General features: G+C 33.1%; 4 protein-coding genes across 10 annotated transcripts; 2 read left to right on the top strand and 2 right to left on the bottom strand.

Annotated features, from left to right (window-relative positions):
• Window positions 1-3702: 3702 nt before the first annotated feature.
• LOC101254719 (cytochrome P450 86A22) lies at window positions 3703-6351 on the top strand. The gene is made up of 2 exons (XM_004245545.5): window positions 3703-3846; window positions 4368-6351. The coding sequence occupies exon 2, from the start codon at window positions 4374-4376 to the stop codon at window positions 6036-6038; it is 1665 nt and encodes a 554-aa protein (XP_004245593.1). The 5' UTR covers window positions 3703-3846; window positions 4368-4373; the 3' UTR covers window positions 6039-6351.
• Window positions 6352-7580: 1229 nt separating this feature from the next.
• LOC101255020 (mitogen-activated protein kinase kinase kinase YODA) lies at window positions 7581-16591 on the top strand. 7 transcript variants are annotated; one of them, XR_742879.4, is made up of 14 exons: window positions 7581-7705; window positions 8995-9145; window positions 9656-10402; window positions 10561-11298; window positions 11693-11780; window positions 11952-12014; window positions 12277-12437; window positions 12563-12638; window positions 13202-13261; window positions 13347-13454; window positions 13540-13722; window positions 14611-14705; window positions 15478-16134; window positions 16215-16591. XR_742879.4 is itself a non-coding variant. In XM_069287826.1 (14 exons), coding segments are annotated over exons 3-14 (2247 nt in total). In that variant the 5' UTR covers window positions 7582-7705; window positions 8995-9145; window positions 9656-10134; the 3' UTR covers window positions 15980-16591. The 7 variants fall into 7 exon arrangements, 5 of the variants coding, with proteins under 5 accessions (XP_010325398.2, XP_069143927.1, XP_069143928.1 ...); XM_069287826.1 differs by having other exon boundaries at window positions 7582-7705; window positions 9656-10136; window positions 10232-10402; window positions 15478-16591; XM_010327096.4 differs by having other exon boundaries at window positions 15478-16591.
• A 271-nt stretch (window positions 16592-16862) lies between these two features.
• On the bottom strand, window positions 16863-20399 carry LOC101255321 (short-chain dehydrogenase TIC 32, chloroplastic). Its single transcript, XM_004245547.5, has 8 exons — window positions 20066-20399; window positions 19413-19644; window positions 19159-19238; window positions 18303-18456; window positions 18078-18156; window positions 17704-17788; window positions 17273-17319; window positions 16863-17199 (listed from the first exon to the last, which is right to left on the bottom strand). The coding sequence occupies exons 1-8, from the start codon at window positions 20169-20171 to the stop codon at window positions 17035-17037; spliced, it is 948 nt and encodes a 315-aa protein (XP_004245595.1). The 5' UTR covers window positions 20172-20399; the 3' UTR covers window positions 16863-17034.
• A 789-nt stretch (window positions 20400-21188) lies between these two features.
• PIP1-5 (aquaporin PIP1-5) lies at window positions 21189-24369 on the bottom strand. The gene is given in 4 exon segments (NM_001247210.2): window positions 21189-21494; window positions 21615-21755; window positions 22786-23081; window positions 23950-24369. Coding segments are annotated over 4 exon segments (861 nt in total). The 5' UTR covers window positions 24281-24369; the 3' UTR covers window positions 21189-21401.
• Window positions 24370-25493: the final 1124 nt, after the last annotated feature.

Raw genomic sequence — 25493 nt, 5'->3', positions numbered from 1 at the left:
CTTTTTTGGACTTTAATAACTTGACACCTAACATAATGGGCGGATTAAAAGGTTATGACATGTTTAAGCTTTAAAAATAATCGTTTGTTATAACAATAGATATTTATAGTCCGATCTTTATCTGGACATTATTAAGTGTATCAGATTAGACTATCGTTTTGTACATATATTAACTAACCACAGTGGTTATTTTTTTCTTCTTTGTCCTAAGTTTTTTCATATGCAAATTTTCCTTTACAAGAAATGATGAAATTTATTTATTTTTAGCTATATTATTTTATATAAAATAAGAGAGGAGACTTAAAGCAAGTAACATTTCAAGAGCAAATTAAATATACTCTTGTCTTCATGTCATATTTTTGTATGATAATTTCTTTTTTTAGATATTTATGTTATTGATATTTGATCTCAATTTTTTCACATACAAAAACTATTTAATATTATTAGAATTCTCACTATCATGAATTCTAGTTAGATAGATGGTTAAAATTTCTTTATTCTTAATTATTAAAGGTATTATATTTAAATCACTAAAATAAAAACACCGTTATTAGAGAGATATCTAGCACGAATAACAAAGAAAATTTGGCCATATTTTGACTAGAAAATTTAAAAATTTATAATATTTTTTTAATTTCAAAATAAACTATTAAAAGGTATTAAAGTAAAAATAATAAAAATATTCAAAAATAAACTATTAAAAGGTATTAAAGTAAAAATAATAAAAATATTCAAAAATGTAAAATAATATAAGCAAATATTATTCTCGCCAAATTCTGATCATATTTTCTGGCCAAATGACTTTTTCTAATTTTATAATCCAACACCTTTTGCTTAACGTTATTAATTATGAACCGTGGGATTAGTAAAAAGTTAATTTCGTGCACTTCAATTTTTCATTTCAAATATAGCACTCAAAATTAATCATAATTAATGTCATGGAGAAGTTAGATGCCTTTTTTTTTTTTATAATTGTTGTAAATTCTTTTAAGTTTAGTTCACTTAAACTTTTAATCTTCAAATATAACTAATTTCTTCGTCCATTTTTATTTGTCATGTAATGTTTTTCAAAAGATAATTTAATTATTTTTCAAAGTTTAGTTAGATTACATTAATTTAATATTTTAAACAAAAAATTTAGATATTCAAAAACTATACGAAAAATATCACAAATTATAACTTTAACATATCAATATGATGAAAAAATACATTATAAGATATTAGTCAAAAATTTTATAAGTTAACTCTAAAAAGAAAACTATGATAGTTAATAGTGGACGAAGATAGCATTGCCTAGCTTCAAATCATAATTAAAATAATCAGACAATTTGAACATATAAAAGATAATTATTTTTTTCTATATTTTACCTTTAGCACTATCTACTAACTCCTCAAATTATTTTTTAAGATCAAATACCAAATAACAATTAATATAAATAATATGATAAAAGAGCAATATTAATTATTATTTGTGTCAAGTCCATATATAACAAAGTAAAAATAATTTGAAGAAGCATATGTTTGCTAGTTATTAGTGCTCAAATCATAATTAACTTGAGCCAAAAATTTATTAAAATAGCTTTTTTATTTTTTCGGATAAAAATAAAATTTACGTATATTCTTCACTGAAATTCAATTGATTTTTTTTTCCTTGACATATGCCGGTGGTCAATGTCTCTTTCCCCGAATAAGAAAAAAAGAACTTTTATCAAATATTAATTTATTTATTTTATTTTGTACTTAAGTATATAGTTTGTCTTTGTATTATTTTCTCAACTAATCTCATTAACTTATTATTTTCATTCATATTTAATGCTTGAATTTAAGAAGGGAACTCTTTCCTACAAAATTAGGTGAGTGTTGCCTTTTTATTTCTCTGTTTTTTTAATAATTATTTCTTTTTGTAGACAATAAGTGAGAGGAAAGGAAATGAGAAAAGTATCTAAATAAATAAAATATCAGAAAAGATTTAAAGTTTATAAGTTTCATATGACTTAGTATATGATTTTAAATTGATAATAATATTTGTAAGAAAAATGCAATTTAATAAGGCCAAAGATGAATATTATCACTATAGTCAAAATAACTTGGTCCAAAGTTTTCAATTCAGTATTTTAGAAATTAAGAAGACATTAATTATTATTTTCCATTTTTTACTTTGGTAGTAATAGTCTAGTCAAATACCTTTAATTTATAGTATAATATTATTAAATGATTTCTTTGAATAGATGTTGCAAAACATTACTTTCTATGTTTTGAGATAACAAAATCATTTAATTGTATTAAATATTAATAGTAAAAAGATTATTTGTTTAATTTACTCTTTCATCTCTTCAAACTTCATAGAAAATTATGTTAGATCATTTATTCTTACAATAAGAAAAGTTTCACCTTGATTTTTTAAGACGATACTACTTACTAGGAAGTCAAAATATATTAAAGTAAACACATAAAATGATAATAATTCGGTATAATTGTATATGTAAAGTCTGAAGAAGATAACAGTAACTTAATATAGCAAATTCAATATAATCGTATATATAAAGTCTGAAATGATAATAATTTAGTATAATTGTATATGTAAAGTCTGAAGAGGATAACAGTAATTTAAAAATAGCAAATTCAATATAATCGTATATGTGAAGTCTGAAATGATAATAATTCAGTATAATTGTAAATGTAAAGTCTGAAGAGGATAACAGTAATTTAATAATAACAAATTCAATATAATCGTATATATAAAGTCTGAAGAGGATCGAGCGTTAAATGAAAAAAAGTAAAAAAGTCATAGAAAGTATCATTCAACATTTTCCTATAATGGAGACTTTTAATTGAATGAAGTTCCAACAAATAGCCATTAGAGACATATTATATGTGCATGTGATTCTTAGTTAATGGTGTATACTTTTTTTTAGTTATTAACACTTCTTTTTCTTTGGCTATATTTGTATACTATCCAACGACCTCTGTTGGCATTTATTGTTATTTGCTTTTAAAGCTGTTTTTTTCGTATAACATCTCTATTTATGATTCGATTTTTATATCAGAGTTTGATTGTATTTAGATTCGTATTGATCGAGAGTCTTGATTACAAATAAAGAAAATAATGACTCCATGAATGAAATATAAGAATCTCTTGTAAAGGATAAATACGTATTTATCGTCATCAAAATGGATTTGTTAGACCTATAATACAATAACAATTATAATAACAACATACTCAAAATAATTTCACAAACGAATTCATGGTCTTTCTGCAAAATTAGATATTTCGCTAACTATATTGAGTGAGTGATATATAGTTCAAGCAGAACACTAACACTTTCAGTAATTCAGGTTGAAACTCAAAAATAGAAAGACAGTTCATGTATGATTTTGATCCTTTAACACTTTTAAAATTCATAACACTATTATTTATTGGTATCGATTTTTTGAAATATAAACTTATTTTAATTGAAATGTTGAGTTATTTACTCAAAAAGGAATAATACATATTAATTCTCATTTATTACATGTACTCATTTTTTAAAAGTTTTACGTTCAACTCTGTTTATCACTCTATCGTAATCCTTAGTTTTATATGTATCATGCATATATATACTGTGATATGTTTATACTGTATGTATTGTTTGAGTTTTTTTTTTTTCCCAACAAGAATGAGGCCCCTACATTTATTATATCCTCTTCCACTTTAACTTCTATAAATCACTTTATTTTATTTTCTTCTCTGTCACATACAACTCCTCTCTTTTCTCTCACTTCACATATTTTTTCCTTTTGAAAAAATAGTTATCTTATTATTGATTTTGTTAAATCTCCAAGTATTAACACAACCATTCTTTTAAGGTATGAGATTTCTTGTTATATGATATTTTACTTTATTTTAGTTTTGAAATGTTCTTGAAATTAAATTAAACATCGATGGTGTGTGTGGTATGACTTTTTAGATTTTTCATGTTTGGTTCGTTCAAATATTATTTTCTGACAGGAGTAAGGAAAATATGTTTTATATATAAGTGACATTCGAAATTGATTGTCTTAACGAAAAATGTCCCTAACCCCGAACGGCCAAACCTCTACTTCCTTACCCCATTCCATCCCATAGTATTTCGTTAGAATAAATATAAATACTGTTGAGATAATATATATTTACTTAATTAGTTACATCGTCTAATATCATTTGTGAAAAAATGGTCTTTTTTGAGGTTATTAATTAAATTATGTCTTTTGTTAATTCTGCGGGCTAAATTTATTTGGAGAAAAACTACTTTATTTTAACTATAAATTTTTTAAAAAAGAACCATTTTTTCCACAAAATTTGCATCTAAAGCTATTTTTTTTTAATAGTTAATTAATTAATTTTGTAGGGCAAAATGGATATATCAACGGGTATGATGATTGTAGCAATTGTAGTGGCCTATTTACTTTGGTTCAAGTCCATCACAAAATCCATGAAAGGGCCCAAAGGCCCAAAAATTTGGCCCATTGTTGGAAGTTTACCCGGCCTGCTAGAAAATGGTAACCGGATGCATGAATGGATCGCCGAAAATCTTCGGGTCTGCACGGGTACATACCAAACATGCATATGTGCAATTCCCTTTTTAGCCCGGAAACAAGGTCTCGTGACGGTCACGTGCGATCCAAAAAATTTAGAACATATTTTGAAGGTTAGATTTGACAATTACCCTAAGGGTCCTACTTGGCAAGCTGTGTTCCATGATTTGTTAGGTGAGGGTATCTTTAATTCAGATGGTGACACGTGGCTATTCCAGCGCAAGACTGCTGCGCTAGAATTCACCACGCGGACCTTGAGGCAAGCTATGGGTCGGTGGGTGAACCGAGCTATTAAGAATAGGTTTTGCCCGATTCTTGAAATGGCTCAGGTTCAGGGCAAGCCGGTTGAACTTCAGGATCTTCTCCTGAGGCTCACATTTGATAACATTTGTGGTTTGACTTTTGGTAAAGATCCTGAGACGCTCTCTCCGGGGTTACCTGAGAATATTTTTGCCACGTCATTTGATCGAGCCACTGAAGCCACGTTGCATCGGTTCATTATACCTGAGTTCGTTTGGAAGTTGAAGAAAATGCTTGGACTTGGAGTTGAGGTGAGCTTGAGCCGTAGCTTGAAACAATTGGACAATTACATGACCGACATCATCAATACACGTAAGCTCGAGCTGATGAATCATCACAACGGTGGGCCCCAACATGACGACTTGCTCTCTAGGTTCATGAAGAAAAAAGAATCATATTCCGACAAATTCCTCCAACACGTGGCACTTAATTTCATCCTAGCTGGACGTGACACATCATCTGTCGCGTTGAGCTGGTTCTTTTGGCTTGTCAGCTTGAACCCGAGAGTGGAGGAGAAAATACTCATCGAGCTCTGCACGGTCCTAGTGGAGACACGTGGCAACGACACATCAAAGTGGTTGGAAGAGCCCCTAGTGTTTGAAGAAGTTGACCAATTGACATACCTCAAGGCAGCATTATCTGAAACCCTAAGACTTTACCCATCAGTGCCAGAGGACTCAAAACATGTCATTTCTGATGACTATTTACCTGATGGCACATTCGTGCCATCAGGTTCAAATATCACATATTCCATATACTCAACCGGTCGAATGAAATTCATCTGGGGTGAAGATTGCTTAGAATTCAAGCCAGAACGCTGGATGTCAAAAGACGGTAACAAGTACCAAGTTCAAGATGCATTCAGATTCGTGGCATTCAATGCTGGACCAAGAATTTGTCTAGGCAAAGACTTGGCATATTTGCAAATGAAATCAATAGCAGCAGCAGTGTTGCTCCGCCACCGCCTCGCGGTGGCGCCGGGCCACAAGGTGGAGCAAAAAATGTCATTGACATTGTTCATGAAATATGGTCTAGTTATGAATGTTAACCCTAGAGACTTGACTCCAATTTTGGCCAAAATTGAGAATTTTTGCAAAATTGACCATTCTTGTGGTGGAGAACATATGATTAATAATGGTATTAATCAACCAGGAGCCACTGCAGTAAATGGAATTGCAGCTTGAAGATTTATAAATCTTGCAAGTGAAAATCATATAGTAAAAAATAACTATATATATATATAGTAAAAAAGGTTATTTTCATAACTACTAGATCATATGAAATGTGGCTATAAGACAAATAATGTCTACCAGACTTTTATTTACACAGTAGACCTGATATATAACTTCTTTTTTCCCAAAATTAGATTACATTTTTAACCTTTTTTTGTTTTCCTTCATCACCCTTTCATTTGCCTATGTCAATACATTATTATTATTATATATAGATATAATGTACTTCAATTTTGTGAAATAAAATATAGTACTTGTGATTTTATGATTCTGTACAATAATTAATAATATGGAAAAAAAAACATTCCCTATCCACTTTTTGATCTTGTCTTTATAATATAGCCACTATTACGGAGTTTTAAATTTCAAAAATGAAAATTTAGAAGTGGCTATTTGTTAATTATACCTATAGTAGTACGTTATGAGGGCTAGTGAAAGATTTGCAATAATGTCTTGTAGTACAAATTGAAGTGTCCGTTCATAGTTTGATCAATCAGAAATATGAATCGTGAAATCAGCTATTAATACTTTAAACAATATATGTTATTTATATTATAAAATGGAGAATCAGTATTAATATATATACCATCTTGGTATAACTATTCGAAAAGTTTAAATGGAAGGTTTATAATAAGAGATAATTTTTTGCCAATATTGATAATTGTTTTAGTAAATCAATAATTTGCCACTAAGAAAACATTTTTGTGGATTTGAAATCTTTCTTTTTAACTAGTAAGAGTGGAAGAATCGATACGACAGGTGGTATACTATAAAAAATTAGAAATCGATTGTGTCAATCTTTTCTCAATTAAGGCGATCGCATCTATTTTTATTAAATAACGAATATATTTTTATGTGATTTGTGAGCGATTATATAATAGTAAATTTATTTCGTATGCACTCAAAAGAATAGCGATTACGATTTTTCTTACAATTTAATTTGGAAAATAAATGCTTTTTTTTTATTGTGGTAGATTTTATTTTAAAAAATCAATTTATTTCATAATAATTCATGTCCACAGGACATAATATACCCTACATTTCTTTAGTAAATGTAGCTTTCATATTCACAACAACATTTACGGCTTTAAATGCAACAAAGACTTTCTCACTGTTTATTTATTTATTTTCAACAACCATCTAAAGTTCCGAAAAATAATAGTAAGAAATAACTTATAACTAGCGAAAAATATTAATACAAATTATAAAAATCATAGACGGTTAAAATAATTTTAATTTCACGAAAAACAAAAGTAAATTTTTTTGCTTACGTAAATTATAGATAAAACTTATGTAATCACTTACTATATAAATTTTAATATATTCCGATTATACTGATAAATAAGTTTGAATATATATGGTAAGTTTTTAATTATTTTCTTATTAAGAAAAGTCAAAAAGACATTTTAGAATGGAAAAAAAATAAAGTCAATACAGTTGACTTTATAAATCTGACATCAAGGGTATATATGTCATTTACTACTCAACACGTATAGTCTTTTTCTCTCCATGCACACTCTCTTCTTCTCTCACTTCAATCTTTTCATTTTCTCCGGCAACCGGCGCCACCGTAAGGTCCATATTTTTTTCGGGTCGGGTCTTCCGGTATGGCAGTCGAGGTACTTTCTTCCTGACCCGTAAATTACTGGAGCTTTGACATTTTGCAAAAGTCAACTTAGATTATGTGTTTTTCTCTGTAACGTACTGATTATAGTGATTTATGAGTATAATTCTGTTTTTTGTTTGGCGTTATGGGATGTCTAAGGTTCTATTTGAGCTTTAATTTAGTATTTATGGATGAAGAACAGATTTTGATTGTTTCCCTGTTTGAATTTGGGAAAATTTTGAAGTTTAAGAATTTAGGGTTTTGATTTATTACGTAAATTAGCTCAGATTTTAGTTTACTTTACTGTAACGTACTAATTAAAGTGATTTAGATCACGTAATTGCGTTTTGATTTGATATTAGTGGGTATTTAAGATTTCATTTTTGAGCTTTTTTTTTTTAAAATCAATTGTTTATGGATCAACAATGAATTTTTGAGCTTTGCAAGTATTTTAAACTAGGGGTTTGACATATTTCATTGTTAATGTACCAATTACAGTAATGTATTCAAATGATTTGAGTTATATTAGGGAAGGAGTGGATGTGAAGGTTTCATTTCAGCTATTTTATTTTCTTCTTTGTTGATCAATAATTTATTTTGATTGCTTCCACTGGTGAAATTCAGTCAAGTTTGGTTTTCACAGGTCTTAAAGTTAGGGCTTTTGACTCTTTTGTTTCCTCTTTCGTTGTGGTGTGCTGCTCGATCACTTTCCTGCTAACCCGTTAAGTAAATTAGCGTTTCTGCTGTTGGTAAGTCAGCTCAGTTTTAGGTATAAGTTGCATGTTTTGTATATTACTTGCAGTTAGTTGGTGGTTAAGGTTTTAGTTGAGTTTATCCTTTCTTGTTACTTGATCAGAGTTAAATTTTGATTGCTTCCACAGGTAGAACTCGGGAAAATATGATCTGTAAAATTTGGGAAATTTTGTTTTCTGCTAGTCTAATAATTTCAGCTTCAGGTTTGTCAAAAAAGGAAGTAAAGAATTCAGTTTCTGGGGACTTTTGATTTAAAAAAAGTTACTGTATAATTTAGAGAAGTCAATTGTTGTGATTGTGTGCCTAATGGCGTGTACATATGCACACACACACACAAACATGTATTTTGAGTTGTTCATTGTGCTTAGAAACCTCTTCTGCATAACTGCTTCTGTTATCACATTCAAGCATATCCACTAGGAACTGTAACGAAATATATTCAGATTATCTATTATGAACACTGGTAGTATCACAATTCCTATCCTTTTTCTCTAAGTAAATTTGTTAGTAACAAAATCTGATACATGTAATACTTGTTTCTATGAGCAGCCTATATACTCTAGGTAACAAAGAGATTGCTTACTGATTTTATTCTCGGAAAGCTTAAGAGAATGCATCTGCTATCTGAGTTGTCTGGTGTGATGGTAATTTTCTTTGATCTGCTGCGCCACAAGGAGTCAAGACTGACTTTTAAGCCTTTGTAAGATGATTCTTCTTCTAGAATTATACTTTTAAAGTAGATTATGATTGTTGTAGGAGGTATAAGTTGAGTCTTCTGTTCTAATCTTCCGAAGAGCTAACTAAAATTTAAAAGGTTTCTGGTTTTCTTAGACCTTTTCCCTTTCAAGGGATGGATCACCAATTTCTTTTGCTTTTTTGAATTTACTAGAACTGAAAAATTGGATGAAACTGTTGTGCTGAAATTGTTAGCTTGCTGAATTTTTATTTGATAATTATTAATATGCGAAATACTTTTTGTGGTTTTCTATTCGTGCTTGCAAAGACATTAGTAGCTGAATTGTGCTGTTGGTTAGTCCATAATCTCCTGCACATGGCTGTAGAGATAATCTATGTTATTTGAACTGTCTAAAGTGTAGAAGTTCTAATCTCTACAATTTTTGTACACTACTTGTATACGGGTGTGTTTTTCCTTTCATGAATACAGTTCATTACTCTATCAAAAATCTCTTAAGTTATTTAATGGCTGTAGGTGCATGCAGTGGTTAGAAATTATCCTTGATGCTCTTTGACAGATGAAGTAGCCAGTTTGAGCACTTCTATGCAAAAAATGAGCATCCAAAGGGATTCCTCACAGAGTTTAACTATTTAGCTGGCTGTATCCAGCTAAAAGTTTGGTACATGCAACAGCTGACTGTTCTTGCTCACGCTAATTTTATATAGCAATGCGTTCATGGTGGGGGAAGTCTTCATCTAAGGATGTAAGGAGGAAATCCACTAAGGAGAGTTTCATTGACATAATAAATCGGAAACTGAAGATTTTCACCACGGAAAAATCAAGTGGTAAATCTGGATCATCTCGAAGACGACGTAAAGATAAAAATTCAGTGAAGGGTTCTCAATCAAGGGTTTCAAGGTCACCATCACCATCTACGCCAGATTCACGCAGTCAGGTCTTTGCTGATAGGACTTCTTCTCAACCACTTCCCCTTCCTGAGGGTCACTCTTCTAATGTACATCTTGTCGACTCTGATAACAGTGGATCCATAATATTAGTGACCGGTGAAGTCTCCGAGCCATCATTGACTTTGCCTCTTCCCATGCCCAGGCATCTTCCACATGGACCAACTGCTGCAGGAGTTGACAGGGACTTACCAACTGCTTCTGTTTCTTGTGACTGCTCCAGTGACAGTGATGATCTTACTGACTCACGATTTCTAAGTCCCCAAACATCTGATTATGAAAACGGGAGCAGAACTGCCTTGAATAGTCCTTCCAGGTAAGCACAAACTGTAACAATTGCTGTTCCATCTCGAATTTGATATACAGCTGTGCTTAAAAGTATCTCTTTTGACTTCTTTATCAAAAAAAAAAAAAATTCTTCATCAAAAAGTATCTCTTTTGAGCATTTCTAACAAATAAATTCAATTTCTGCAGTTTGAAGCAGAAGGTTCAGTCCCCTATTGCATCCAATGCAAGCTCAGGAGAGATGCTGAAGTCAGCTACTCTTTTGTCAGACAATCAGGCGATCCCTACATCTCCTAGACAGAGGCTTTTAAGATCTCATGTACCACCAGGCTTACAGATTCCTCATCATGGCGCTTCCTACAGTGCTCCTGACAGCTCGATGTCAAGTCCTTCAAGAAGTCCCATGAGGGTATTTGGGCATGAAACGGTCATGAACCCTGGTTTCTGGCTAGGGAAGCCACATGGAGAGATAACCTTCTTAGGATCAGGGCACTGCTCTAGTCCAGGTTCTGGCCAAAACTCTGGGCACAATTCAATTGGAGGTGATATGTTAGCGCAGCCCTTTTGGCCACACAGCAGGTGTAGTCCTGAGTGTTCACCTGTACCTAGCCCTAGAATGACTAGTCCTGGTCCTGGCTCTAGGATACATAGTGGTGCTGTAACTCCCTTGCATCCTCGAGCTGGAGGAACGTTGGCTGAGTCTTCCACAGCTTCACTTGATAATGGAAAACAACAAAGTCATCGTCTGCCTCTTCCTCCCATATCAATCCCTCATTCTTCTACTTTTTCTTTGTCATGTTCAATGACTCCTGCAATTCCACGAAGTCCTGGTAGAACAGGTAATCCTCCAAGCCCTGGGCCACGTTGGAAGAAAGGACGTCTGATTGGTAGAGGCACATTTGGACATGTGTACCTTGGTTTTAACAGGTCAGTAGCTGGTGCAGATCAATACTTTTCCATTGTTTCTTGTAATGTTTGCCTTCAATAGGGTTTTAATACTCGTATTATGTTTTTTCTTAAGATTTATGCACATGCTTTAACTTTAGATTACTTGAATGAAGATTTTCTGGAGGTACAAGGGCCTGTTTGGATAAGCTTATAGCTTTTTACTTATTTTTGTCTTTTTGGCTTAAAAGTACTTCTTTTGTTTGTTTTACCCAAACACTATAAAAGTGCTTAAAAAGCTATTTTAGCTTGAAAATACTTAATAAGTCGATCCAAACAGGCTCCAAGTACCAAAGTGATGAAATTCTTCTTGTAAATTTGTTCTCTTTTTCAAAACACACACTAATATTAATTCAAATTTGATAACAATCTGCAGTGAAAGCGGTGAAATGTGTGCAATGAAGGAAGTAACACTTTTTTCAGACGACCCAAAGTCAAGAGAAAGTGCACAGCAGCTTGGACAAGTGAGTTACTTTAAAGAAATATCTAATTTGCTCCTCAAATGAGGCAAAAGAGAAAAGAATGATGATTATTTATGCTGATATTGCTTTTACTAGTATTTCAATAATTATCATTTTGTTTCTCTTGTTGACTTCTTTAACTTCACGAAACCATAACTGAACAACATTTGTCAGGAAATATCTCTGCTAAGTCGGTTACGCCATCCAAATATTGTGCAATATTATGGCTCTGAAACGGTAAGTTTCTTAAAGTTGTTACTGCTGATATCACCTTGTGATAATTAATCATTAGAAGTTCTCATTAAATTCCAAGTTGATTAGATTAAGTCTAATGAGCACCAAAGTATTCTCAAGATATCAAATCATTACTTTATTTTTAATATATTACAGTTTGCTCCCTTGTAAAAAAAAGATTTACGTTGCATGTTTCCCTTAATCTCCTTATCCCTTTAAATAATGACATAGATTGCTTTTAATGCTTGCTCGGTTCCATCTACAGGTAGATGACAAGCTATACATATACCTTGAGTATGTTTCAGGTGGTTCGATCTATAAAATTCTTCAAGAATACGGTCAGTTGGGTGAGCTAGCAATTCAAAGTTACACTCAACAAATTCTGTCTGGACTTGCATATTTGCATGCTAAAAACACAGTGCACAGGTAGGTGTATTGTTGAAAAAGTAGTTGTGTGCAATATACATGATATTCTTTTACAGCATTGTTTTTCTTAGAACCTCTATGTAAATATGTCTTATGACTGACATGTAAATTCAAATTTTGTTCAGAGATATTAAAGGAGCAAATATACTGGTTGACCCAAATGGCCGCGTTAAATTGGCAGACTTTGGGATGGCAAAACATGTATGATCTCTTTGTGCAGCAGGCTCTTGACTGTACTTTCTGCATCCGTGGTTTCTTTTTATTGATATTGCTGTCTAGGGAAAAAATGCCTGTATACGAGAAGCGTACCAAAAAAATAGAAAACCTAAGAAAAATTATGGTTTTCTATAAACAACACATTCATCTATACCTACAGGGATCTCATGGGTGTGCCAGAAGGCAATAAGGGATAAGAGGTTACATCTCAGCTGTTCAAAATTCATCTCTACCCCTTTTAAAGCTCTCCCATTTCTTGCTCTCCACACAACCCATATGTGATTTATTGAGAACCCCTTTTTCAGCTATGAAGTTATTGTTGCATAGTGGACTCTTCTATGATAAGTATGGGGCAAACCAAAACAAAGGCAGTTCAGATGCCTCTATTTTTTGAGGAGGACCTGTGGTGTGTGGGAGAAAATCTTCCAGCAAGTCTGAGTTTATAGAGTATCAACTGTGGTGTATCAACTGTGTTGTGTGGTAGAAAATGTTTGTTTTTTCATAATTCTGTGCTGGTCTTATTTAGCTTACGCAGTTACAATTTGCAGATAACTGGTCAATACTGTCCTTTGTCTTTCAAGGGAAGTCCTTACTGGATGGCACCTGAGGTTTGAATTACTATAAGTCAAGTTCTTATCCTATTGATGCCGTCTCTGTGTTTAATCTAATTCATTGTATATGTTTATTCATCAGGTTATTAAAAATTCAAATGGTTGCAATCTTGCGGTAGATATATGGAGCCTTGGATGCACAGTTTTGGAGATGGCAACAACAAAACCACCTTGGAGTCAGTATGAAGGAGTTAGTTAATATGTTTATGATGGTCCAAAAGTGTGCAGTTTCTGTATTTTCTTCGTGCTTCTAATTCCTATTGGTTTTCTCATAGGTCGCTGCTATTTTTAAGATTGGAAACAGCAAGGAAGTTCCAGCAATTCCCTATCACCTGTCAGATGAGGGCAAGGATTTTGTGCGGCAATGTCTACAACGCAATCCACTCCACCGTCCAACAGCTTCTCAGCTCTTGAAACATCCCTTTGTCAAAAGTACTGCTCCAATGGAAAGATTCATTGTAAGTCCTGAACCTGTAGAAACAATGTCTCCATTGATGTTTGCAGTGATATCATTGTATGTTTTCTTAGTTTGCTCATCTGGCAATGTTGCCCATTTTAGGCAACTGAAAGTCTCATACCCAGTGTAATTTCACAAGTGGAGTCTGGATTTAGGCAACTCAAAGTATCACTTGCATTGCCTGATTCCACGATTTTGGTTTGTGTGCATTGATTACTTTTCCATTAGGGATTCTGAGTCACCTTATCATTTCTTCTTGAACATTCCCTCGTTTGATATTTATTTTTTCTAGAGTTACTGTGCAGCTGACAAACAAATTATAATACCTGTATTAGAAATTACTGAACGTATTACGATCAACTTTACTACATTTGTATCCAAGAAAAGTAGATAGCTTTTGCAATCAAAGGCTTTACAGGAACAGTGCATTCTGAAATGACATGGACAGTTCTCCATATCAGAATATTTCTACTGAGTGAAGATAGTAAAAGCTATAAAAACAGACAAAATGTGCAAAATAAAATTCAGAAGGATGGTCAACTTTTGAGGGTCCCATAGCAGCTAAGCGCTTGCAAATGAATATTTATTAGTCGCCTGGTGAGTTGGTTTATTAAGATCTTGTCGGGGAATAGTAGATTTTTATTTCTCGTAAATGCAGTTATGTGAAACCTCTATGGTAATCTCTCCTTCAGCATTACACATCTTTTTCCTCAAACTTGTTACTCTGTCTGGAGAACTCTTCATAATATTGATGGACCAGTGACTTTATCTGCCATCTTTAGGACTCAGGAATGTTCTGCTTACTGGATGCCATGATTTAAATTTAGCATATGTTCTCATGATCATTGCTTGAGTTTTTCACGATTTACTTCATGTTTTGATATTTCAGGGCATTGGACATTTAAAAGATCCACCATGTGTGGGCACAGAAGAAGTTGCAGTGCATCATGAGCCTAGAGGTTCAATTTTTTTTCCTGGATTTAGGTTAGTTCATTTCTCTCTCACACAATAGTTACCTGTAATCTGATCTTGGTCCATCTTGCTATTATTGAAGAAGCCAGATTTTTGCAGTAATTATCAGTACAAAATATCCGAGTACTAAAGCATGTTTTCCACCTTAGTTCTAGAAGCTGTATAAATGAAAAATTCCTATTGCCAATAAAAGGAAAAGGCTCCAGTGTTCCTTATATGCTGGTATGCAATTACTTGTACAACTGGTACAAATTAGTGTACTTTTTATTCCCTTTTTCCAGAAGGAATTATCATATGGTATATTTTGTTTTATATCCTGGTGTCAAACTTTACACGGATGACTTATTCTATTCACTAAGAAAAAGACATGACCATAAGTCGGACGGTTTTGAGAACTGAAACTATAACAATCTTCTGCAGTATATCCATTTTAAACATTCTAGATACCAAGAAAATAGTAATTCAGATTACTTTATCACAAGCACAAAAATGGTGAACTTGTCAACTCTAATTTGACACCATAGATCTGTACAAGAATTAAATTAATTGGTGAAAGTCCACCAGCCTATGAATGTGGTTTGTGCCCAAAAATATGCACTCCCACTGTAATTTCCATGCATTTGACTTTTTAAAGCTGCAGTTAATTAAATGGTGTATAACAAAAAAGATTCTCAAGGTAGTCAAATAGTGTAATTTATGGCAATGTTGTTCAGCTCTGCGCATAAGCACTAATTCCTTTAATTAAAAAAAAAACAGTATGTTCTTATTCAATTTGTTTTTGCAGCGACGTACCTGTTCCAAGATCTTGCCCAGTTTCTCCAGTTGGGATAGAGAGCCCTGTTTACCATTCACAATCACCTAAACATATGAGTGGAAGATTGTCCCCCTCTACCATATCAAGCCCCCGTGCTGTATCTGGTTCATCAACACCTCTTAGCGGTGGTGGTGGTGCTGTTCCACTATCTAACCCAATTATGCCTACAACTTCTTCATCAGAAGACATGGGAACATCACCAAAGGCCCAAAGTTGTTTTTACCCTGATGCTTACACTAGTCACGGTCTGAAGTCTGACATGTCTCGAGAAGCACCTCCATATGGCAATGGTTTTTTTGGAGAAAATTTTGGGGGCCATGCTCAAAGTGGTGTTAATGGACAACCATATCAGGGACAGTCAGTATTAGCTAATAGGGTTGCTCAGCAGCTTTTAAGGGACCAAGTAAAATTGAGCCCATCGTTTGACCTGAACCCAGGCTCTCCAGTTTTTAGTTGGGATAATGGGGTCTAACTTTGTAAAAGTCACCTGAAAAAGAATGATATGTCATGGAACAACTGTACAGTAACCATACCAAAATGACTGTAGTTCACTGAATAAAAGTATTGAAGCTGATGAAAGGAGAAGGCTCTCTCAGTATCCCAATCTATTCGTTCCCAGTTGCTATCGTAAGTTACTTCTACCTGTAACAGTTTTTGCATATGGTTTCCACATCACCCTGATATTTTTGACTAGTACTTTATTTTAGTTCTCCAGCAATCACCATGCTAGGAGCCTCGTACAGCAGTGCTATGAATCCTCTTTTCTTTTGGGATCCTCATTGCATATAAGATCTTTTCTTCTTCGAGTTGAAATACTAGGAGAGACGAGAAAATGGTCACACAGCTGTACAAGCCTGGACTTCATAGGACTGACAGGTTCAAAGATTAGAGGGGGAATCTCAGGCTTGGTTGAGATATTGTTTCTTTGGTAACTGTTCATTGTAAAGCTCTCTCATATACTGTTTTGAGCCTTTTGTATCTATCTTGTATTATGGATCCTTGAAAACCAGCTTTAATCCAAAATCTTCAACCATGTTCCAAACTTTGAAGTTGAATGTGAGTTCCAAACTTTTATTCTGTGTAAGTTGGAGAAGCATGTATGACTGACTAATGCTGGCTATTTACATCCCTTTCGTTTTATGAAGTTGCGTAAATAGTTTGTTAGAACTCAGCCATACCAGATGTTCAAACAAGGGGATAGATCATTTGATCAATGAAAAATGGAATCCCTTCTGGCTTTTAAGCATGGTACAAAATGTATCATCAATTATTCAATATATAATTCCACAAGATCATGATGGAATCAAATTTGAAGCTAAGATAAGTGCAGACATATACAAGTATATTGATGAGGCTTATTACCAACAATACATGTCACCATTATCATTGAAATTCAAGTTTTCAAGCCAGCAAGATTTGTCCAGCCAAAAACCAGTCGAGATGTGCATTACAAGGAAAGTATTTGGAAAGAAAAAAGAGTTTACGCGATGATCACATACTGAGATAAAACATCAATTGACATTGTTTTTACTGAGGTTTTGTCAAATTCAAGCTGAAATCCCAGAGTTTCTTTGCCAATTCTGCATCTGTACCCTGAGAAGTTGATGCAGATATATTGCTGTCCGAGAAGTATTCACCGGTTATTCCCTTCACCTGAGGATGCAAAGCTACATAGCATGTAGTTGCTGCTCCCTGGAATCAACACAGAAACATACATGAGGAAACTAACATTTATCGATCTTATATTTGTACCAAAGCTACTCACCTGTGGAATGTTTTTAATGAAGTATTTGCCAATCCAGTTAACTAAGCCTGCAAAAGGTCCAAAATATAAAAAATTAACAAACATGAAATTTGCCAAGATCACAGGACTTCAAAGAACACATATCATGTTGAGGCTCTAAACTTTGTATATGCCCTGCATGGTGTAACTACTCGCGGTTATAGTGTATGGCACCCTAGAAGGATTTTAATATCCAAAACGAAGTTTTTAACGTACTAAATCCTTCATCAATCAATACAATGAACGTTCGTGAAAGAACGTTCATTTCTTGTTCATTTCATATACCTATAAAGGGTAGTTCAAGGAAATCTAATCTTGGGATAAAAAACTTAAAGCTCATTGAAGGAAACAAATTTCATGAGATGTCATTACAACAATAAGAACCACTCTGGTGGAAGATTTTAAATTTTTACCTTCAACCAAACTTTGGTGACGGAGAAGATTGGTAGTAATTGATCCCGGGTGAAGTGAATTAGCAGTTATCTCCGCTCCTTCTTCCTGTGAAAGGTGAGACAAGCATTGTTAGATCTTATGCTTAGGTAGTTTCAAAGATGCAACGCTTCTTTGAAGTGAATTCCTTTAGTTCCTACACTTCATTACCGAGATGATGATCTGAAAAAACAAACTTGTGTACAACGGTGGAAAGTATACTGTAGAGACGTACATTCCTCGTAAATTAAACAGTAATTCAACTTCGAAATTGTCACTAGATGAGAAGAACATTGGTCAGGGACATAAGATTTAAATGATTAAGAGAAGTTTCAATACTCAGAAGATAATAGTGTACCTTGAAATGCCTTGCAAGTTCGTTAGCGTGTAAGATATTAGCAAGCTTTGACTGTCCATAAGCAAGTATTGCAGTGTAACTGGAAATACACAAATAAACAGTACTGTCAAACCTCTTATGCAAAGAAAGAACCTACTGCCAGATCCTGAAAATAATGTGTAAATATAACAACTGAGATATACATTGAAGATGAGTAAGTATATGAAGATGGCACCCATGAAATACCTATCTTTGTCATTGATTTTGTCAAAACGGATCCCTTCACGATATGTAAATCGATGTCCCAATGATGAAACGTTAACAATCCTTCCTTCTTTATGGCTCGCTTGAGCTGTATTTTTCAGGTTCTGTAGCAAAAGATTTGTCAAAAGAAAATGACCTGCAAAAACATTACTAGTCTTCTTATATTGGTGAAAGCAAGTAGTACTTTAATCTAAAACCATCCTATTAGAGCAGAACAATCTCAATAGAGGAAAACACAGACAACTGTCGAGATCAGACTTAGCTGACTTGGTACTTGTAGTTGCACTTCAGTTTTGACATCAAATGAGGATTTAAGATACAACCATCTATTTCAACCTATGGTGCTCGGAATCTTCATAAATCCTGACTGCTATGAGCCGGATCTTCCAAAAGTTGTATATTTTTGGAGTATACGGCACAGGTGCAGCAGCATTTTTGGAGACTCCAAGCATCTTAGATTACAACATAACATCTAGATCACACAGTTTGCAAGTCCAGCTTATGGCTTCTTGAAAACCAATGGACAAGTTACAGCAAATAAGAGGAAAAACACATTTTTTCAAGATAAAGGACAGAAAACAAGTGGACTCTAAAACAGAAACAGGTAAAGATTGATGTAAAGATCTTCTACAAGCAAATATACCTCTGTAACATTATACCGTTTTCATAGAGTAATAGCAAAACAAAGTTATAAAATGCCAAATTCCAAGAGAGGTGAGTCCTCGTATTCTACAATGTCAAAGAATGGCCAAGTGTGGTGAAAATTCTTGATGAAGGATGTGAACACTCCCCCATAACTACGATATCTTAAACAAACACAAAAAATAACCTCGTTTACCTAAATGATTAGTAGCAAACTGTAATTCAATATTGTCTTGAGAAAGCATGAACGGTGGAGCCATAACCCCTGCATTGTTGCTTCAAAAAATAAAAAAATTCATTTAGTATCTTAATATTCACACATTGACGCGGAGGGCAGAGTAAACAGGACATTTGTTCCGAGCAATACCAATGAACCAAAGATGAATGCAAAAATCTAATTACGACTCTGTATTGAACTCATGAAACAGTTGAAAGGAAATGTTTTCTTACATTAGAATGTTCAGAGGATAACCAGTAGAGTTATATTCCGATGCAAACTTCCTAACGGATTCCATAGAACCGAGATCCATCTCCATTACATCAATTTTGGCATGAGGAATCTCTTTAAGAATACTATCCTTAACTTCTTCGCCACTTTTAACATTACGAACTGCCATTACTACATGCGCACCTCGCATTGCAAGAACACGCGTTGTTTCTGCACCAATACCACTAGATGCTCCTGGTAATTTAATCAACATGTACATGAGAATTTCAAGTAAAAACATTTCATCACTTTTTCACAAGTTTCACATTCCCAATTCTATCAATTAAACACACTAAAGGCCAAATATCAATTGTTCGCTTTTCCTACCTGAACTATCGCCATCTATTCAACTAGATGTATTTTTTAATACTTACACTATGAATTATGATATATCAGCTAGAAAAAAGTACTAACAACTAATAATTAATAGTATGAAACTTCCCAAAAACTCATATTTTTAGTGTATTTTGGTCAAAAACATTTTGTCCATAATATCTATAATTAATTATAAACAGGAATAAATAACCCCCACCCCAAAAAATTACAAACAACTCAGTGAAAAAATTGGGAGAAAGGGTTACTAAACATAATTTAAAAAAAAAAAAAGAGTTTATACCTGTAACAATGGCAGTGAGTCCATTAGCATCAATTCCTTGAGTAACTTCTTCAGCTGTAGATGAAGCAGAGAAACCAGAGGCACCTTTTAATCCAAATAACCACATAATTAATTTGTAGATCAAAAAACAACAGTGTGATAGTTTTTTCTCCCAACAATTTGAAGAGTTTTATATTAGGTTTTATGTAAAGAGTAGAGACAATTTTATTTTATTTTTTTGGATGTGATAAAACCAATGAGTAATATTTTACACTTAAAGAAAAAAAAAAAAGCCAACGTAATAATCCACTAAATTTTTAGTTCTTTCTACAATGGAATACACGTTAAAAGAAACGTTAATAATATTAGCCACCGATCGAATTAATTGAGCAGATGAAAATTTTATGATGGTAATTTATTTATATTTTTTATTATTTTTGCTGATCTAAATTACTTCAAATGCTATAAATTAATAATGATATTTCTTTGTTCTTAACTAAAAATTTGTAATTCATATTTTAAGAATAAAAAATATGTGAGTAGACTTCTCAATAGACTTACTCGATGCGATTCGAATTAATTAAGAGAGTAAATTCTAAATCTTGAGTGCATCATAACAATAACTACACCATCTTTCATACACTTGGATTTTATGCGTTCATGTTATCGTAAATTTACCTAGTTAACGAAAGAAATTTATATGTAATAATTCGCTTTATATCTATTTTTTTTTAAAAAAAAGGCAATATGAACATAGATGATATCATCACAGGGCCATTATAGTCCCTTGCACACTAATTGATGTAACACATAATTTTCAGTAGCTACTCTTCACCCTAGAAGTGCAATTACATGAGCTATTTTGTAGTACTGGTTAGCAATTATTGATCTTTTGTGAGCTATTTTGTAGTACTGGTTAGCAATTATTGATCTTTTGTGAGCCATGGCTACCTCTACCTACCTATTCTAACAAATAATGGCTACATCTAGAGGGGGTGGGGGAGGTGAAAGAAAGAGAGTACCGAAAATTCTCCATTTTAATTTGTTTGTCTTTTTTTTCTTTCTAGTCCGTCTCTAAAAGTACAATCAGTTTGTTTCTCAACTCCGTATCAAGTCAAAACTAGAAAAACAAATTGAGACGCGGTTCAAAGATAAAAATAAAGAACCTTCATTGATAAGGTACATTACATTATCATAACCTGATAATTTACACACATAATAGAACATCTTAACAGAAGGAACAGATCCACATTACAAATACATTGAAGGAGAAACTTGAACATTCAACCCCCCAAAAAAAGAAGACAAAAGTACACTGTTGAGTCTTTGAGAATCCCATTGTTTAAAGACAGATAACTTAAGACCTGTGGAATGGCATAGCTCTGATAATTATTTGGTGGTAAATAGCAGCAAGAGCAGCTCCAATCATTGGTCCAACCCAGAAGATCCACTGTTCAAAAACAACAAAAAACAAACAAGAACCCCTTTGTTAGATTAAGCTCTCCTTTTTTTGGTTCAAGTAACTGTGGTGTTCGAGTCAGTTTAAAAGAATGAAAGATGTTTTTCTTACGTGGTCATTCCATGCATGCTCGTCGTTGTAGATGATAGCAGCTCCAAGACTCCTGGCGGGGTTGATGCCAGTTCCGGTGATGGGGATGGTGGCCAAATGAACCAAGAACACTGCGAATCCAATAGGAAGTGGTGCCAAAATCTACAATAAACATAAAGATTATCAGACAAATGTCTTCCAAGGATTTCTCTTAGACATAAGCGCAAAAAGATAGTTGTGGTGAGCTAAGACTGGCCAACAATGTTCTTATGTGATCATTCTATATAAAATAGGCGTTGATGAATAGTATCACACCATTATCCGGACACTACAATAATATGAAATTTGGTGTCATTTACATCTCCACTCCACAAAATACAAAGAAACTTAACTCAACGTATAAATTCTACGTTTTCGAAAACTCCCTAATATACCAAATCATTCTTTATATAATATTATGTCGAACAATCAGTGTAGCGCATTTGATACACGTTTTTAGTATAAAAGTTGGTGTTATGGATCGGAGATGACCTAAAGGTCCACAACACTGTGACGTGGCGAGCCACTCCATGACAAGAAAAAGTCCACAGTTACAATAACTTATCACATGAACATCACTATCTTTAGCCTAACTCAATTAGGCCCACAACATAACCCTACACCAACTAAAAGGACTTGCTGACAAAACCAGACATGCCACATGCTATAGCATGAACAATATTTTTGCCTAACTTACCAAAAAGTAAGACCCACTTGTCTTGCAAGATTTCAACTTTTTACATACATTAAACAGTACAATGAACTTTTACCCTACTAGAGTAATTTAACATGTTATAGCAAGTTGGTTGTTTAATACCCTCCGTTCACTTTTACTTGTCATAAAATCACTTTTCACTTCTCGTCAAACTATGTATGGTAACAAGTTGGCCCTACGGTCATTTTTACTTGTCACTTTTCACTTCTCATCAGACAATGTAGGGTAACAAGTTGGCCCTACGATCATTTTTACTTGTCACGCTTCACTTATCGTCAAACTATGTAATGTAAAGTCACATATATCATTGATAAATTTTCAGAAACTACTTCCAAAATTTCTGGTTAGACTCTAGCTTAGAATTAACATGTAAATATCCATGATAAGCAAACTTGATATCACAAAGAAGAAATGAAACTACAAGAGGAAAACACTTACAGGAACATGTGAGTCTCTGGCATTTCTCTTGGCATCAGTGGCTGAAAAAACAGTGTAAACAAGGACAAAGGTGCCAATAATTTCAGCACCAAGGCCATCACCCTTGGTGTATCCAGGGTTAACAACATTAGCACCACCACCAAGTCTTTGGTATGGTCCTACCATGAAGCCCTTCACAACACCAGCACCACAGATTGCACCAAGGCACTGCATCACCATGTAGAAAACAGCCCTGGTCAAGGACAATTTCCTTGCCAAGAAAAGACCAAAGGTCACAGCTGGGTTGATGTGTCCTCCTGTTTGATATCAAAACACAGAATTTAGCATCAGAGAAACAAGCCAACCCTTATTCAAAGAAGGAAAAGACTCATTTTACAAAATATGTAACATGCTTTGAACTTCAAAACAGGAAAAAACTATACCCTTATGTGAATTATACTCAAGATCCCATTAATTAGTTGAAAAAGGTATGATGGTACAAATAAAGTAACTAAAAGCTCAAATATGGTGATCAAAAGCAAGCAAACAAAGAAATAAGCCACAAAGTGTTACACTTGCTATATAAAAAGGGTAAAGTAACAAGATTCAGAAAATAAACCATTTACATGTTTTGAACCTCCAAGACAAAGAAAGGTTGAATCTTCAAGGATCCATCAAATTAGTTGTAAAAAGTATGAGATACAAAATTAGTGAACGAAGGAAAATAAAGAGAAGTCATATTTTTACAGTATAGAGGTAAAGGAATAAGCTTCACCAAACTCCATTTTTGTACCTCAGACACAGAAATCAAACCAGTAACATGTTTTGGACCTTTAAAAACAGTGAAAAATGAATCTTTAATTGACTATACTCAAGATCAAGAATCCATTAAATTAGTCGACAAATATACACAATAAGTGAACACAAGCTCAACTATCTTAAGCAAAAGAAGGGAATCAACTCAAAGAAATCAAGAAACATAAAACAAACCAGTTAACATGTTTCAAACCTCTAAACCAGTAAAAATAAAACAAATCTTTACCTTCTACATACTCAGCAATCCACAAAACCAGTTGACAAAAGCAATCAGTAGACAATAAATGAACACAAACTCACTCTTTAAGTAAAACAAGTAAAGTTACAATCTTTAGCATCAAGAATGAAAAGGGGGGCAATGAAACCAACCTGAGATACCAGCAGTACAGTAGACCAAAGCAAAGATCATACCACCAAAAGCCCAAGCAACCCCTTGAATACCCACTGAAGAACATAAACTATCAGATCTCTTAAGACCCATAACAGTCAAGATTGTGATATACAAGAACAAGAAAGTTGCCATGAACTCTGCAATACCAGCCCTGTAAAAGGACCATGATGACAACTCCCCTGGTTCAAACAATGGAGCTGGTGGTGGCTCTTTGTAATCTTTGTCTGTTTGAGCTGCTGTACCTAATGGTTGAGTTTCCCTAAACTTGTTAGCTCCAAGCTTAACATCTTCTTCCTTGTTTTCTGCCATTTTTTCACAAAGATTGAAGCTTTTTTCTTCTTCTTTTTTTTTTTTTGCTTTCTTTGTGCTGAGTGGTCAGTGCAAGAACCAAATTTGATACTGAGAATAGATATGGCTGTGGTTGTTTTATAGTGGAGAAATCATTTTTTTATAATACAAATAAATTAAACTAAAATGTGGGGATAAACTTATTAAATTGGTCCGATTAATTATTGTGTTGGTCTACTCTTTTTGTTTTTTCCTTCGGATAATAACAATAATTATATTCAATGTATTTTCACATGAAATCGATATTTAATACAAGATACAGTAAAAGTAAATTTTCAATTCTGTTTCGAAGAAATAGAAGTTATTTATAATAGACTCTTAATTTAAAAGAAAAAACATTTTAAACTTTAGTCTATAGAAGATAAAAGAATATAATTACAGATTATTTTCGATAGAACTCTATTTAAAAAGAGCTAGAAATTATAATAGGAACCGAATCTTTGTTAATAAAGTAAAAAATTTAAGCAGTCAATTAAATTTTTAAGATTTTTGTAAAATACTATTTGAAACAATTCAGATAAAGAAGTAACGGATATATAAAATGTAACAAACGGTAAATAATACAAAATTTTATTACAACAGTAATAGTATTATAGGAACGTAAATCGAAGAACGAGAAACTACGAGATTAATATAATTAGTTTTTTAAAATATGATAAAGAGAAGAGTGTTCTGGAAAGGGCCAAAGGTGGAGAAGATGTTGACAGATTATTTGTATGGTTTATTTGTTAATCTTATCTTTATACAGAGTGTCAGTGTTAATTATTATTATTATTTGAAAACAAATTTAAATTTGATTAGCTGGTCCAGACCAACTTATTATTCACCTAATCTCTGAAATAGTTGTAAGAATATGGGCAGCTAAGCAAAATTTAAAAAATTATTAGCCATAAAATAGAGTGAAAATATTACTACACGTGGAATAAATTAACATACAAAAGCATTTTATATTCACATAATTTACTTTTCATAGCTCAAAGACCATAGTAAATATAAATTTTTACATTGCTTCGATTAGAACTAAACTATTCTATTTTAAAAGTATGATAAAAGACATAGCTTATTATATAAAATTATGGAAAAAATAATAAATATATTTTCGAATTATCATAAATCGTATGAAGATATCCTTCGTCATATTATTGAGATATTGGTGTTTATGTCATTCACTCTA

Source organism: Solanum lycopersicum, chromosome 8, assembly GCF_036512215.1.
Source record: "Solanum lycopersicum chromosome 8, SLM_r2.1".
NCBI classification, from domain to species: Eukaryota; Viridiplantae; Streptophyta; class Magnoliopsida; order Solanales; family Solanaceae; genus Solanum; species Solanum lycopersicum.
This window is presented reverse-complemented; position numbering and strand designations above follow the sequence as displayed.